Here is a 16,209-nt window from a genome sequence, read left to right as displayed (position 1 = left end):
AAGTATCAAAAGTAAAAGCACTCACTCTGCAGAAAAATGGTCCAAACTAGACACCGTGTTGGGATCATTCACTATTCAATCTTTAAGAATTTAGACTATTGTATGCTGTGAGGTAAATTTTTTAATCTTACCTTGATTTTGAAGGATTTGTTACAGTAAAAAGTGTACCTAAAATTGTGTTTACATACAGAACTTGAATAAATGTACTTAGTTACTTCCCACAACGCATTCAAGTTGGTTAAAAAGTCTCTTGGACCAGCATCAAAACAGAAGCTATAGGACTACTGTAGCGACATAATGAAGGGTTAAATAAAACATCACCATAAAATCACTTACATTTTTAATGCCTATCAGTTGTCCAGTTTTCCTACACTTTAACTCCCTGCTGGGGCGTTATATCCCCCTACCTGTGAATCCTACAGGTAGGAGAGTGTGAAAATAGAAAAAAACTGGGTGGATTATCCAGAAGACCTCCTCTTATTGGGTAACGGTGACGTTTGGATGGGAGGTGGAGGATTATAAATCCAGCCATGGCGGAAAAATATCAGTTGTTTGATCACTATTATAACGGTCTACATAGGCAGACAGACAAGTCCTCCTGAACGTCGAGTTTGTGAACTTTTAACCGTCATTCAAGATGAACAGAATTATCCTCCAGCTTTTTGCAGTCGGATTCTGCTTTGCAGTCGGTAAGAAGAAAACATTTTATTTAAAAATGCACCTTTTACATTATTTAAAAGTGATTTACTTCTGTAACTTAGATCTAAAACATAATTTCTCAAAGCAGGATATCTTTATATTTCAGAGAGAACGTAAAATAGTTCACCGACAAAATCCACGTTTTTCTGCATGAAGTTTGGTGTGTGTTTTTTCTGAGGTTGTTTACCTTATAGGCAGACAGTAGTGCCTGCAGAATTACTGCGTTCAGAAATTACCCCTCTTTTCTGCAAGATATACCATTAGCCTATACCATTAGCCTATTAAGGTGTAGATATAGCTTCAACATGGTGCCTGTTTGCTCCCATGGTCTAATTTTGGTTACAAGACGAGGGAAAGTCTCCGCCTGACTATTTTTTCCCCTGGCAACCCGGATGACATCCTGTCAAACAAGTTTTGTTTGGAGTAAAACTTTAATATTTGACTTTCCTTGTAGAGGATTTGGGATATGTGTGTCATGCTGTTTTATAACTGGGTGTGCGCAGTGTCTGAGGGTGCAGAGCTTTGGGCTGTTCTCTGGCTGGGTGTGTTCCCTCTTTGTACCAGTGTTATGGTCAAAACATTTAAGATAAAAAAAAAACCCACAGTATAATGATATGCAAATTCGCAACACTGGCCACACTGTGATGTGAGATTAGATCTAGCTGCGTTTTAGTTAGGCTTCTGTCAATAATCTTTTCCTGATTTAGTGTTATTTGTTTGAGGTCCATTGATGGAACTTTCTATCATTGAGAGAGATAGACACTGTATGATATAATCGCCTTTTTGGTTATTATGCAAACAACTTTTTCTATCTCACAGTTCTCCAAAAGGACAGTTAGTTATTTCATCTATCTGTCAGTAAATTTGAATTTAGTTTGAATAGTTAGGCAAAAGTTATAGACAAAGTTAGCTAAAGATAATGTAGGCTACAAACTATTGAAATATTTAGCCAAAGGTGATGGACAAACCGTTTGAAGTAGATAGCTTAAAGTTATAGACAAATAGCCCAGTTGATGATGTTAGCTAACCGTTTGGAACAGTTTAAAATAGTAAGGTAAAGGTAGTGGACTAGTTTAGATGGTTGGCAAAAGTAAATGGACAAACCGTTTGAAGTAGCCTAGTTAGCTAAAGGTAAATAGACTGTCCATTTAGCAAAGTCATTTTGTTGGTTAAACTGTTAAAAAAACAGTGAGCTAAAGTAAATGATCAAACAGTTTGAAGTAGCCTAGTTAGCCAAATGTAGCCTACTGAATTAGTCGACATAAGCTAGAGTTAATGGTTTAAAAGCAGAAATAGCTAACCAAATATTATAAACATTGAGTATAGGCTACTTATCGAAAGTGAAAAGTCAAAATAGTTTGCCAATATTAGTGAAAAGCCTGAAATATTTAGCTAATGTTGATGAGTCAACAATTTAAATGGTACGCTTAAAAAAAGTCCAACAACAATAACCACACTATTCTAAAGTGATTCGTCTTTTTTTAAGTCGATGGACAGAAGAAAATCAAGTCATTTTCAAAGTAAAGAAGCCAAACTTTCTTTGATTTCAGATGGCTTTGGCTATATGTGAGGACCTGCTGCATTGCGTCATCATATCTGATGGTAAATTTAATATTTTGGGGGGGTTTGACTGCTGATAGGATAAAGGAAGACATTTGAAATTTTTGGCCTTTGATTTGGGGTTTATAGTTTATACTAGTTCACCACATTTAATAGAAGATATATATATAATAGAAAACAGACAGATTTTTACTGAAAGTATTAATTTAGCCCCTCTTTAACCAACAGAACAATGAAATACATTCCCACAGATGACACAAAGAAGCTGCAAAGTTTTGCAGTGTTTACCCTCTGTGCACATCCCAGGCTTTACTCTAATGCCGTTATTACAGGTCGGGGTGAGGCAGCCTAGTTGGAAAAAACAAAAAAGAACATCTTCGTTCCACAAACGGTATTAAAAGACTGAATCATGTCCCAACCTGCCGGCCATTACATGAGAAATTCCTCACCCTGTAGTTGAGGCTTTGCCCAAGTCTCGAATTCCACCTCAAGTCTGCAGACTGGGTGCACTATGGGTGCCTTTTGTTTTTCTACTATTGTGTTTTGAGGCTATTGTACAACATTTTTGTCCTTTGGATCCCCTCAGCTCTGTTGTCTTGGTCTCTTGTTTCAAACCACACCCTTCCCAGCGGGAACTTTATTTCCATCCCTGCTTCCCTTTAAACTTTCGGGTTCACCTTTAGCCCTACAAATCTTTTAATAAACATTTGTTTGTGACAAAAGAGTGATCACATTTGCAGATAATTACATACTGAGGTTTAATATCCCCCTGTACAAGTGACCAGGAGGGATGAATATGTGTGGGTGTGTAGCCTACTCTGGGGAAAACAAGATGATTCAGATGATGGTCTGGTTGGTTTTGAAGTCAACATTTTACAGGCTACTGAGAGGTTTCCCAAAGCTTTAGCTGCAAGAAAAATAGACAGAAAATACTACCCTCTGTGTAACTGGCAACTTTAACTCCAGATGTCAGCAAGTTTCTGAAGTTGGGAGCAGAAAGTCTAGACAGGCTGGTGGCAGAATAAGTTAATGAGATGAGAGTGGTGTTAATTTACGTAAGCTGAAGAATTTTTCAGTTTGAAATACTTGAACCAATCCTTTTTTTTTGTATAGCTATGGTACTTCAATATACAAATAATGTAGTCTTCTTTTTTTTTAATGAATTGTGGAAATAGTTCACTAAATTAGCCTTAAATATAGTTAGCTGAAAGTTATGGATAAAGAGTTGAAACTCTAATCTTAAAGTAATGGACACAGTTTAAATAGCCTAGTAAGTTAATGAAAACACTGTTTAAATTGTTGACCAAAGCTAATAGATAAAAGTTTAAATTGTTAGCTTTAACCAATGGATAAACAGTTTAAATTGTTAGCTTAAGCTAATGGATAAACATTTTAAATAGTTAGCTAAAGCTAATGGATAAACGGTTTTAAATAGTTAGCTTTAAGCTAATGGATTAACAGTTTAAATAGTTAGCTAAAGCTAATTGATAAACGGTTTAAATAGTTAGCTTTAAGCTAATGGATAAACAGTTTATATAGTTAGCTTTAAGCTAATGGATATACAGTTTAAATAGTTAGCTAAAGCTAATGGATATAGAGTTTAAATTGTTAGCTAAAGCTAATGGATAAACAGTTTAAATTGTTAGCTAAAGCTAATGGATAAACAGTTTTTAAATGTCTAAAAGTAACGCTTAGAAATCTAAGCTAACAACTTTTTGTCCATAACTTTTACCTTACCTTTTCACAGTTTGTGTACTGTTAGCTTACTTTTTTGACTGTTGATTTGTACTAAAAGTACAGACATCAATAGAAACCGTTAGCTGAAATGAATGAATAAACTGTATCCATTACTTTAAAATAACTCTTTAGCTAAAGGTGATTAATAAATGGTTGCAATAAAAAGCTTAAGGTGGCCCAATGGGAAAGTGCCTTGGCTGTCCAAGCTTGTTGCAGTAGAAACAAGGGATAATAAAACATTGAGTTTACAAGTGCAAAGAGATGAAGAATAAAGAATATTGAAAATAAACAGCAAACCTAGTAAGTAGGACTAGAGCTTTAGTTACATACATGAGAATGAACTATTTAGGCTAACCAAATGGACATAGATCTGCAGGAGTAAAATAGCCACAAGATTAACTTCCTCATATTTTCACGCTTCTACTGCAGGCTTATACAGAGTCATTTTTTCAGTCTGTTAGTAACATTGTTTGTTTTGTTTTAATAATCTGTAAAATGACTTCAGTAAGGGAGAGGACATTTGATCCAGCTACTCCTCCCATAAGTCTGGATACTCCCAACCTCCAAGGATGTCGACATTGTGATCTGTAATCCACCTTACATCCAAATACAAACAGAGAGTATTTACACAACACGCCAGACCCACCCAGTTGGATTTATCCTCACCTTTTGTGAGATTGTTGTGTCGGGATGATAATTATCCCAGTACAGAGGAAGCTTTGAAGATGGTCTTTGCATATTTACCCTCATAATATTTTTCATAAACTTGTTTGCATATTTATCTTACGACATGACCGCTGATTTTATCCTTCCTCTCACAGTTGGATAGTCACGACTAGCATTGTGAGTTTAATTTCTCACTGTTACTCACTCACTGTTTTTCTTCGCCGTTGTTTCACAAAGTGAGCAGAGACAGTCAAACTCGTACAAAGCTTTTTTTTTTTAAAGTGAGCTTTTATTAGTGGAAATGTGATGTTTTTAGGGTTTTTTGAAGCTGGTTTTGGCCACAGATCAATGGATTTTCAGCTGTTATTTTGGTCACACATTGATAAGCTCTTGTTGAGTGAATGACGAAATGTTGACACTAGAAACAACTCTTGTTTTAACTCGCAAACTTATTTTAAGATGCATTGCTAACAGGATGACCTCAGGTGGAAATCTAGGGTAGTGACTCCTCTTACAGCACTGATTGGAGAGAAGATACCTCAACAAACCCTGAACATCGAAGCTGTTATTCCTCTTTAATATTTCATTTTCCTTTGTTAGATCTAACTGAATGTTTAGTCTTTTAAACACAGCCCCTGATACTCTCTATATCTTGGGCAAAAACCTGAAGGGCTACGCAGCATGATCTGTAGTTTTAGTAATAGACCAGTAGAGGGCAGTATAAGTCTGACTCTGCACATTCAGGTAGATTGAGTAATGTGCCACACCTCAGAGTTCAAACTGGCTCCTTGCTACCAAACTGGGTGTGAGTTGATAAACACTTATTCCTGTTAAATGTATGTTTTTTTAGTAACATAACTCAACACTATCGCTTAATTTTAGTGTTCTTGTTACAGATCCCAGCATTCCTACATATTTAATCCAGTTTAGATACACCTAACAGTCTTATAAAGCAAATCTACAGTCGAACACACTGTTAGACACTTATTTTACACAGGCACATGGCCAAACAGATGCATCTAAACATATTAACATTTTTCTTTCTTTTGAAGTATTATAATTGGTATAAATGGGCATAAAATGAAGACAGTGTCGGCCTTAAAACTTCACATTGTCTGCAGTTACTTCCTTTGGCCTGTAGGTCAAATAAGTTATTGAGACAAATTTGAGCTTCTTTAACTTTAGTATTTCCATTTTCTGCTACTTTAAACCTCTAACTCAACATGTCTGTGAACAGTATTGTACTTTTTACTCCTATAGATTTATGTAACAGCTGTAGTAACATTTGCAGATGAAGATTTTATTGACAAATATGTGACAACATTTAGAAATATTTGCATAGCATTACAGAATCAAAGAATTCAGTTTTTTTCTCTCGGGTGCCCCCTATTGTTTATAAATTATACTTGCAGGAGGACACTTCCCAATTTAACTAGATATCTACAGTTGGCTCCCTTTATCACGGTTGTAACTCTTGATTTTCCTCGCTGACGGTCGCTTCCCTTTTCAGACTGTTTGCTTCATCTGAGCGTCGAGTTTGTTTCTTTTTCTTTGGATTTTTACTTATTTTTGAAGTTGTATCTGTAGTCATCGATCTTTTCTTTACAGAAACTGGAAAAGGCAGCCGCTTAGCTCCGCCTACCCTCTCTGGCAGACCAACCACTGCTGGGTGATGGAAAACGCGTCTCTAACTGGGCGCCGCTTGTGATTTTTTTTCCGCGAATGTCGCCACAAGACACCCAGTCTGTAATAATACTATACACTGCAAATGCAAAGACTCAATCACCATTGAGTTACCTAATTCGGTGATAGATAGTGTCTTTATTGGCATTAATTTAAATGAAAATCTTACTTTTATCACAAAACCACCCATAACATTAAAGCACTGTCTACATGTTTTTAGTTGAGATGGATACAGGGATCGATAAAAGAAGCAGAAAGAACAAAGACGAGATGTATTTAGGTTAAATAATTTACACTGTTCAAATTTTATTTTGATTGGTTTGTAAACTTCTTATTTGTAGCTGGATGTTGGATGCATAGATGGTACTGCTGAATGTAGAGATATAGATACTGAATGAAGCTGATACAGGCTTAGCTCTAGTTAATGCAACTACATAACCCTTACTAGATTTAACCTTCATTATTATGTGTTTTCTTACATCTAGTTTTGTATAAACATAAAGTCGTGACACTATTACAAAATGAAAAGACATAAAAACTGTTTATCAGTCGTAGGAGGCCTACTGATTGAGAGCTACACTTTTTATAGATACAAGTCCTGCATTTATACTTGGATAAATAAATAAGTGAAGTAAAAGAATCCAAAGTATTTCTACACTGTTGTTGCTCCTTCTTCTAAAGTTCACTAGTTCCACCCCTGCTGACATACTTGTTTTTTTTGGAACATTTTCTTAGCACAGGAGGACATCCGGCGAGTTAATTGCTGCCTTTGGTATGTCCTCTTTCATGCTCGAGGTTGTGGAGCGTGCCACATAAGTAGTCAGAGACTTTATTTATTTTTTCATACCCTGATCCGCAGCAAGAAGGAAAGGTTAAGAAGTGAACCGACAAATCTTACCTGATATCTGCTCAGCTACCTGCGTCATGAATTAATCGCACAAAAATGTAGCTTTACCCGTCACATGTCAATCCTCTACCGTTGTGTATTCTTTGTCAGAGTGATTAATTGTACCTGTTCGTGTGTCTACACACACTCAGCATTTTTTAATCCAGGCTTATTCTCTAAGGGAAAATGGCGGGACATGGAGACGACCAATTATATGTTGAGGCACAATTGAGCATCATTATTTTTTCCCCCATGTGTGTCTCCCTCCTCAGACTTTCCTCACCCCAACAATGACTCATTGTAGCCTAAGTCTTGTGTGCGTGATTGTGTGTGTGTGTGTGTGTGGATAAAAAGACTGTGGACTGGTTGGACTGGATTTCAGCAGCTGGAAAAAGGTTTGCGACACGTCAGTCAGCATTGCATAGTGATGAGGCGGTGTTGCAATGTGTGGTACCACCAGGGTCACATGACACTTTAAATTTATGTGACGTACCGTGAAGTTTGTGTGCTTACATTAATTTTTAAAGCACACGAGCTTTGTAAAAGCAATTTAGGTAGATATTTTCGGCTGCCCATATTTTTGGGGGTTTGTTGTTGGATAAACACACGTTTTGTGTTGCCCTGATAGCCATATATTTGTTTGATCAACAACAACAGAGTATATTTTTATTGTATTTATGACGTATTTTATTGATAGGAACAATAAGGGAGCATGGTGGATTGACAAAAGTTTCTAAACTGTCTGTTCCACTTGGATCTGGGTGTAGCCCAACCGAAACCGGCGTGACAGGGTGTGGGGGTTTTAGTGTTTTAAGAAGGGTGTGTTCTGGTCTCTGAGGCTAACCCCACCATATTGTGATTGAAATCAGGCTGAAACACAATCTGTTGTTTATTTGATTTTGATGGTGGTATTTTGATTACATTTTCCAATTATCTAACTTTAGTTGGAACAGTTGCAAATTTAAGTATAACCAAAAATATCAGAGCATGGGATGTTGTATTTCCACAATGCCAAAGACACACCAAAAATGGAGAGTGTGCTCAGCTGGAAAAAATGTTCGTCGGTTGCGGCCCTACACACGGATGAGTCAGCTCAGCAAACATCTGAAGAATCACGAGTACATCAGGAGATAAACATCAGTCTGCCTGTCAAATACTGATTTCAAACATTTAGACAGCCGTTAATCAAAATTGAGAAATGCCTCGTGATGTAATTAGAATATTACTCTATATGAGACGTGCCTCACACTAACGTGAGATTATGTCAGACATCGTTAAAAAATAAACGGTTGAAGTTGGCCTTTTTTAAATCGTATAGAAATATGTAGGTTGGCCTAACACTTTATTTATTAACAAAGGGTTAAACAATTTAAATGTATTTTAAGTAACTCTACAGCCAAAAAGATTTTTATTTTTAAGGTTTTGTCCAAAAAATACTAAGTGAGACTGAATCATTTTTAAAGATGAAATGTCCCACTGTTCTTTGAAATAAAGTTCTAGTCATCATCAATACAATGCCCCATTCATCGCACTCACTGACCTTACAGCCACACTCTTACTTGGTGTGTTTTGAGCAGAAGCCTATGTTGGCCAATAATAGCAAAAGTTACATAAATATTACTGTTTAAAGATATAATCTCAAAGATTTTCATTTAAATAAATGTCTGTTTAGTCTCTATCTATCGCCGAGTGAGGTAACACAATGGTGACTGAGCCGATGGCCCACTGATGAAAGCCTTTGCATTTGCAGTGTTACAGACTGGGTGTCTGTGGCGACTTTAGCGGAAAAAATCACAAGCGGCGCCCAGTTAGTGACGCGTTTTCCATCACCCAGCAGTGGTTGGTCTGCCAGAGAGGGTAGGCGGAGCTAAGCGGCTGCTTTTCCGGTCTCTGCAAGTGTCGCGAGTAAACAGTAATCTACTATGGCTGAACAAACAAAGAAAAGATCGATGACTACAGATACAGCTTCAAAAATAAGTGAAAATACAAAGAAAAACAAATTGGACGCTCAGATGAAGGCGAACAGTCTAAATAGGAAAGCTGCCCTTGCTCCCTCTGCCCTGCACCAGCAGTGCAATTTGCGAGGAGTGACACGGTCGGAGCCTAGACGGCAAACACAAGCTACGTTCTGCTGCTGCAGTAAACATTTCAAACTGTTACAAACGTGGGGCAGTTTCGCGATAATACGATTTACGAAGAAAATTGATGGCATTAAGTAAACACATTTTAGACAGACTTATTTAGTGGTGTGTAAAGTTATTACAAAAAAGATTTTACCTGAAATAAACAAACAATCTTTGGTTCCGATGGCGTCACTGACGTTTGTTCTATCCTTCTGTCAACTCATCTTTGAAGATCAAAGTTTGATTCTTTACTGTTTATGTTTTTTTAAAGCAGTGCGGGTGATCAAAGGAAAGATTCCATGGCTGTTTACAGAAGGTTATTTTTAATCATGGAGGACGATCGCAGTGTTGTTAGTTATTGTACTTCATGCGGACGGCCTTTAAGATTTGTTCCGATTAAATAGACCCTGCTTCAAAATTCCAGAATATTGGCTGTACAATGGTTCAGAATTAACATATATGAATTTAATTTTAAAGTAATAGCTTCCTTTAAAATCAAATTTCCATGGAGTAAAACGGTGTTAGAGCAGATTTACAGAGACAAACACAACAACAATCAGATGGGCTTCACTAACCTCTTTAACTAGTTTACACTGAGCTAACAAAACAGACCAAACAAGAAGACTGAGGAGCCTTCCAGACTTTTTGTTGTAGTAGTGTCTCCTCTCCACAACAGCTCGAGTCATGGGGCACTACCATTCGAACTGGAGCGACAGGTTCCTAACAATGGTCTCACCGCTGTTCAGTATAGATGTCGAGTATCTCCCCTCCCGGCATTGATTCACACGCTGCGGTTTCAGCCTCACAATGGCCGGTCATTGTAAAGGCCTGAGCATCATCATGACAACAGACCGCATCAAATATGTCTTAAACATATATATATTTTTAAAGAATCCGTTATTCCTTGTAAATAGCGATAGTATCACCACTCCCTGGGATATAAAATGACCTGTAATTAACAGTATTGTTTATAAAACTTGTTGTGTAAAAGAACTGGCAGAGTGGCTTGACAGCTCTGACTGACGTTTATTGTGTTTGCAGTGTGTCCCTGCCAAGGTTCAACCCTCTTTATAATAAAGCAGGGCTTGTTAACAAGCAGCAGGTATTCTGTCAGGGAGGTATACTTCATTTAGGACACTGAAACTAAGTTTGCAGGTGTGTAAAAGGTGTGCTTTAGTTTAGGGATGCACGATATTATGGGCATGTTATCGGTATCTGCAGATTATGGCTTGAAAATGACATATCGGCATCGGCAGATATATCGTTTTTCAGCCGATATTTTCCGCCGATAAAACAACGCTTTAATTATGCCTAATGCTACAGGCGTGATATCAATTCCATTACAGGGGAGACTTGATGTTCTCTGCAATTAGGTGGGGAAAAAACGTGTCTAATATATCGGTATCGAAATCAGCAAAAAGGGCTGGAAAATATCAGCACATCGGATATCAAAAAAATCTAATATCGTGCATCCCCACTTTGGTTCCTACAGAGTTAAAGGAAGTCATTTAGTTGAAGCTGTTCGAGTCTATGTTTTGACATCAGTGTGACTTCATGGACGTCTGCCAAGTCTTTCAAACAGGCACTTAAAACGTTTTTAACTTTGCTATTTACCCTCCGCAGCAGCCGCTTGGCTGAATTCTTTTACACTTTTCTCAATCTGTTTTTGATATTTGTTAAAATGCATGGATGGATGCATAGATTTGAGACAATCTTTCAAACAATAGTGTCTACATAAACACATCTTCAGTATTGAAATGTGAGTTAGCATTGCATCTTCATAACACTCGGGGACAGATTTCAAATGAAAGGCCACGATAGCCACTTACCATGTCCCAATGTCCCAAGTGATTCAAACCACATTTTGTACAAACAATTTTATTATATAGACTTAAGTTTTGCAAAGTACATTTTGCATACAATTTGTCATGAATTGTGACACGACAACTTCCCACTTTCAGTTTTTAAGGTCAACTATTGTCTGCTTGTTGGCCTGGTTTTCCAGCAAGTTGTTTTTACAAATGTGTTTTTACACCTTAAGATCCTGCATTGGTCCTGCAATGCAGTAGCAGAGCCTGTGAAAACACTAGTTCCACATTTTGAAGCTGTTATTTTTTTGCCCTGTTATTGCATATTTGATATCATAGCTGTATTGAATTTTATTTTTTCATTTGCCTCAGATTTGTGTCTACACACTGCTCTGGGTTTGTCCTCGTTTCTTGCAGTGCAGGTGTTAATCCCGCGTCTTTTGCATGACCTCGCTCTGAGCTTGTTTGGAAAATCCTGAGCCGACAAACATCCTGAGTTAACCTGCTATCTGTAAGGCGAGCTTTTGTCAACACACCTTTACTATAAACCCACTCCAGAGTTCCCGTCGTTCAAACTAATGGTTTGAATTTACTGCTTCCTAACAGGGTACTATTATCTGTAGTCTGCAGTCGTTTGGTTCTGTCTGGAAACTAATCGCAGCTGTAAAACGTCTCAGGGAGTTCGAGCTTTGCCAATAAAGTCTGTCTTCTTCAGAGGGTTTTACTTGTTTCTGTAAAAATGTGGATAGAATCGGTGAAAAAAAAAAGAAGTAATTTCGCACAATTTTCCAGAAGGGTTTTAATCTCGAGGATGGGACTAAGAGGATTTTTATAATGCTCAAATCATCAGTAGTTCAAACAGATGATGTTCTGGGTGGGATGGGTCCTTGGGAATGTTGTGGGCTATTCTGAGGCAGCGGGAACTGTAAAGCTCATCCAAGGAGCTTATCCGTTGATAAATCAATTTGTTCATTAACAATAATGCTTAGAAAAAAGTGAGAAACCTCCAGATGAGGAGGGATCAGTCTTCCAGGGGAGATGGTCCTGAAGTGGTTATCTATCATGTGTGGTTGTGTTTATAAAGAGTAGAAGTTGCCGTACATAACATACACAAATATATCATTATAAATGAGTAGGTCTAACAGGGTTTCAAGCAAAAATGTTTCAGTTAGGTCTGAATCACAATAGACAACACTTAGTTGCTACAAATAGCTTAACCGCAAAACCTCCTTTTTACTAGAGGTCAAAGGTCACCCATTTATCTCTTCATCATTTTAAAAATAAGCTCTTTGTTGGTTGACTACAATGACACAAACTATCTGATGTGAGTGGATGTAAGGAACTGAGATGTATTGGTCTTTACCAAAGTATTTATCCACCAACGTTTTACCTCCTAATTATAGCCCTTATTAAAGCTATTTACGCTAATCCTACTATTCTTCTTCCTCTTTTCCCCCTCCATCTCTCTTTTGATGACAGGTCAAGCTCTGCAGTGCTACAATTGCAAACTCGGATTCTGGAACTTGTGTATAACCTCTAAAGTCGAGTGTGGAAGTGAAGAACACTGCTACAAAGGTGTCGGGCAAGCAGGTAAGGCGCACAGAAGTTAAAAATGCTACTGGACGACATTCTCCTGAAGAATGGTTGTTAACACTCATGAAACCACACCAGTTTCATTCTCAAATACTGTTACAGCAGCAAAGGAGGATAACTTGGCTCTTGTGCGAAGTTTCTATCAGCAGGTTGAGGCCAAAATTCAAATTCTGTTGGAACACCAGCTGTGATAGAAAAAAGTAGACCCTCGCTCGGCATTTAGGCAAATGGTTCCCAACCAGTGGCACAATGTAACTGTATTTGTAAGGGATACTGTACAGCAAGCGTGTCATTATTAGGTAATACCTGCATCAACCTGCAGGGGTTTATATACACAATAATAACCTCCTACTGTACATTATCCAAAATATTGCGTCTGTGATCATTACCGCGTCCATAGTAACGGTCTGTTTTCACAGCAGTCTGTTATTTTTTCATAAAAGACTGTAGAATGATGTTCATGACCAATCAGAATCCAGCATTCATCAAAGCCCTGTAATGACTTAGAATAACAGCTTCAGCTTGGTTGTTCAGTTAGTTTACCTCAGTATGGACATCATGGCAGAGGCTAAGAAAAGAAGAGGACGTTGATGGGGTAGAGAAACGGAGAGAGTGCCCGAGCAAGAGGCCAAAAAAAGAGGAAATCTCAGATGATCGGAATGATGCTTCAACAATTGTAATTTAGAGAGCTTGAAAAGTGTAGACAATGAGCGATGATGTGGCTAACAGTAATGAAAATAACTGTATAGTGGTGAAATAGTTAGCTATATGTTTAAGCAGTTCAGGATATTTGGGCACATTTTGAAAATGTATCTAAACTAAATAATAAAACTGTATAGTTAGCTTTAAATAAGCAGCTGAGAGAGTTGGCTTTTTAGATATTTATGTGAATTTAATTGAAAAACTGAAACGTTGGCTAACAAATCAAAGTCATCATCGGTTTTAGCTCCACACATGAACCTTGTTCTTTTGTGTTTGACATATCACATATGCCTCTCTCCTTTCTGACATGTTTATTTCAGAGTCTTAAACCTCAAGGTAAAACTTCAAAGCATTCGTACTGTGATTTAAGTGTGATTTCTTTCTTTATATGGGTTTCTTAAAGCACCATGGTTTACAGTGATTTTAGAACAGCTAGGTTGCGATGTAAGACTTTGTAAGTCTCTCAACTGTGGTTTAAAAACTTAAACCAACTGGAGTAACAAGGTTTTAGTGTATATCTCTCACTATGTCAACCACAAAGAACAAAAGACACTGATTGTGTTTGCTGTTGTTTCACAGTCGGCTTCGTGGATGTCTCCATGAAGGGATGTCTGAAGGTGGCTGAGTGCAACAAGACCAAAGACGTGATGGTGCCCGGCACCAGCCCCAACTCCACCAGCGCCTACAGCATGACCAAGACCTGCTGCAACACAGACCTGTGCAACGCTGCGCCCGGTCAGCCCGGGGCCTCCGGGCTGAGCCTGGCCCTCGCCACCGTCACTGCTCTGTTTGTGGCCAACGCCCTGGTTTGACAAACAAACAGTGACCGGTGACAGAGTGCAAACACACACATAAAACACACACTAACATGGGTCTTCAGTTTACTATGCTTGAGGTGGATTGTACTTTTTTTATTTAACACACCATTATATCCATTAAAATTTAACTCTTTCTTTTTTCATATAAATCTTTAGATTAATCAGTGAACCGTCCCAGCTCACATCTCATGAGAAGAGATATTTAAAGGTAATTGACCATTTAAAGAGTTACATAAGTGTGTAACTCTGACGTTGATTCAATCCACCACCAGTTTAAAATGCCCTGCTATTAACTTTCTCCTTTCAGATGAGTAGTATACAGTTAAGGCAGGTGTCACCACCTGAATCACATGATGGGAATTCTTGATGGGAATAGTTTTTGACGGCTAATTGAATCTATTACAGCTAAATGGAATAGTCTGAAACTTTTGGAAGAGCGATTGTTTTCTTTTTGCTAGTTAGCTTTGAAGATTGATCCCACTCTCATTTTACTCCTGTTAAATATGACGCGTCATCCAGCAGCTAGTTAGCTTAGCTTAGCAAGACTGTATATAGGGAAACAGCTAGCCTTGCTCCTTCTGAAAATGAAAAGAAGATGCCTCCTAGCATTTCTAAAGATAATAAATGATGGTTAGCATATTTCTTTACCATCGGAGAGGGCTAGGCTAGCTGTTTCCCCCTCTTTTCGTTTTTATACGCTAAGCTAATCTTCTCTTGGCTTGAGAAGAGGGGAGTAAGCACACCTCATAAAGTTTTGAACTATTCCTTTAATGTATTGACTTTGACCCACTGTATCGTCTTTTTAAGGACGTAATATTAAAATACCTTTTTCAAAGCTCCTACAAGCATTTCTATTCCTCTGCATTTCACTTATTTACCTTTGCTTTGTGTTCACTTTTATTAACGTGAAGCCTTCTTATTGTAAATTGTCTCTTGGCTTATGTCTTGTACTGTCTGTGAAAATATTTCTCTTTTTTTGTTATTTTCTTTCCTGGCACAAATATCTCCGTCGACTCTTTGTGTAACCTGTTTTTATTTTTTATATTTGTGTCAAATCCACGCTGCAAATTACTCAAACTGTCAGGTAAAAGCTTCTGTGTACCTTGCTTGTTTTGAATGTATATATATATTAACCTGTACGGGGAGGATTTAAATTGACCATGTTGTTCGCAGATATTGAAACGTAATCAAGAATGCAACAATTTGAAATATGTCGGGCTGATCTTTCTTTCAACACAAATCATACAAAGCGAGTTCCTTAAAACCAAAACTGTTGTTTCCTTGGACAGAGATGTGCTGACGTGCCTGAATGTTTGTGTAAAATTAGGCATGTAGACAATTTGAAGAATGCAATAAATATTCAAAATAGTGGGAAAAAAATAACCTGTGTGGTGCTGCTGGTGTGATTCTTGTTTGCTATTTCGAAATGTTTCCCAACTCGATGCCATCCTGCAGGACCGACCGGTTCTTCAGGCCTTTGTGCTCCACAGCGGAAGGTGTGAGTTTTGGTATGTAAGCGCTCTGATTTCATGTTCCGGCAGAGATTTTGACATTTGACATATGAGAGGAAATTGATCGTTGCCCAGCCGTTATTTTTTTCTGCATGTTTGTGGTCTGGAACTGCTGCTGTTGATGGTTCAGTAGTCGAATGAGGTCCTTCCTTGGCCTATGCTACAACCTTCCTCTGAGTTTGATTAAAATCTGATCAGTAGTTTTTCCTTAATTCTGCTGACAGGCAAACAAACGCATACACTGAAAATATAACCTTCTTCCAGAGGTCATAACCCAGTCAGCATGCTTTCATAAATGCCTCTCAAATGACTTAAAAGTTTAGAGAAACGCATCCGACTTTTAAGTATAAACTAAAATCTTCAGTTTTGCAACATAAAATGACGATTTCCTGACCCCAATTTAGTAGATTCTTCCCATATTTT

At 37.8% G+C, this 16,209-nt stretch overlaps 1 protein-coding gene across 1 annotated transcript; it reads left to right on the top strand.

The window, feature by feature from the left end:
* Nucleotides 1-558: 558 nt before the first annotated feature.
* Nucleotides 559-15,658, top strand: LOC138608900 (sperm acrosome membrane-associated protein 4-like). Its single transcript, XM_069681485.1, has 3 exons — nt 559-689; nt 12,642-12,752; nt 14,037-15,658. Exons 1-3 carry the CDS (start codon nt 638-640, stop codon nt 14,267-14,269), a joined length of 396 nt encoding a protein of 131 aa, XP_069537586.1. The 5' UTR covers nt 559-637; the 3' UTR covers nt 14,270-15,658.
* The last annotated feature ends 551 nt before the right edge of the window (nt 15,659-16,209 follow it).

The sequence above is a fragment of the Semicossyphus pulcher genome, unplaced genomic scaffold (assembly GCF_022749685.1).
Source record: "Semicossyphus pulcher isolate SPU_LCO1_2020_fin unplaced genomic scaffold, fSemPul1.0.p SCAF_5, whole genome shotgun sequence".
Classification (NCBI taxonomy): domain Eukaryota; kingdom Metazoa; phylum Chordata; class Actinopteri; order Labriformes; family Labridae; genus Semicossyphus; species Semicossyphus pulcher.
This window is presented reverse-complemented; position numbering and strand designations above follow the sequence as displayed.

What these genes read in the sequence shown, in the direction of transcription:
- LOC138608900 (XM_069681485.1), top strand. Translation starts at nt 638, where the DNA reads ATGAACAGAATTATCCTCCAGCTTTTTGCAGTCGGATTCTGCTTTGCA. An exon ending in CGGATTCTGCTTTGCAGTCG is followed by an intron (nt 690 to 12,641) that starts GTAAGAAGAAAA and finishes TTTTGATGACAG; the next exon opens with GTCAAGCTCTGCAGTGCTAC. An exon ending in CAAAGGTGTCGGGCAAGCAG is followed by an intron (nt 12,753 to 14,036) that starts GTAAGGCGCACA and finishes GTTGTTTCACAG; the next exon opens with TCGGCTTCGTGGATGTCTCC.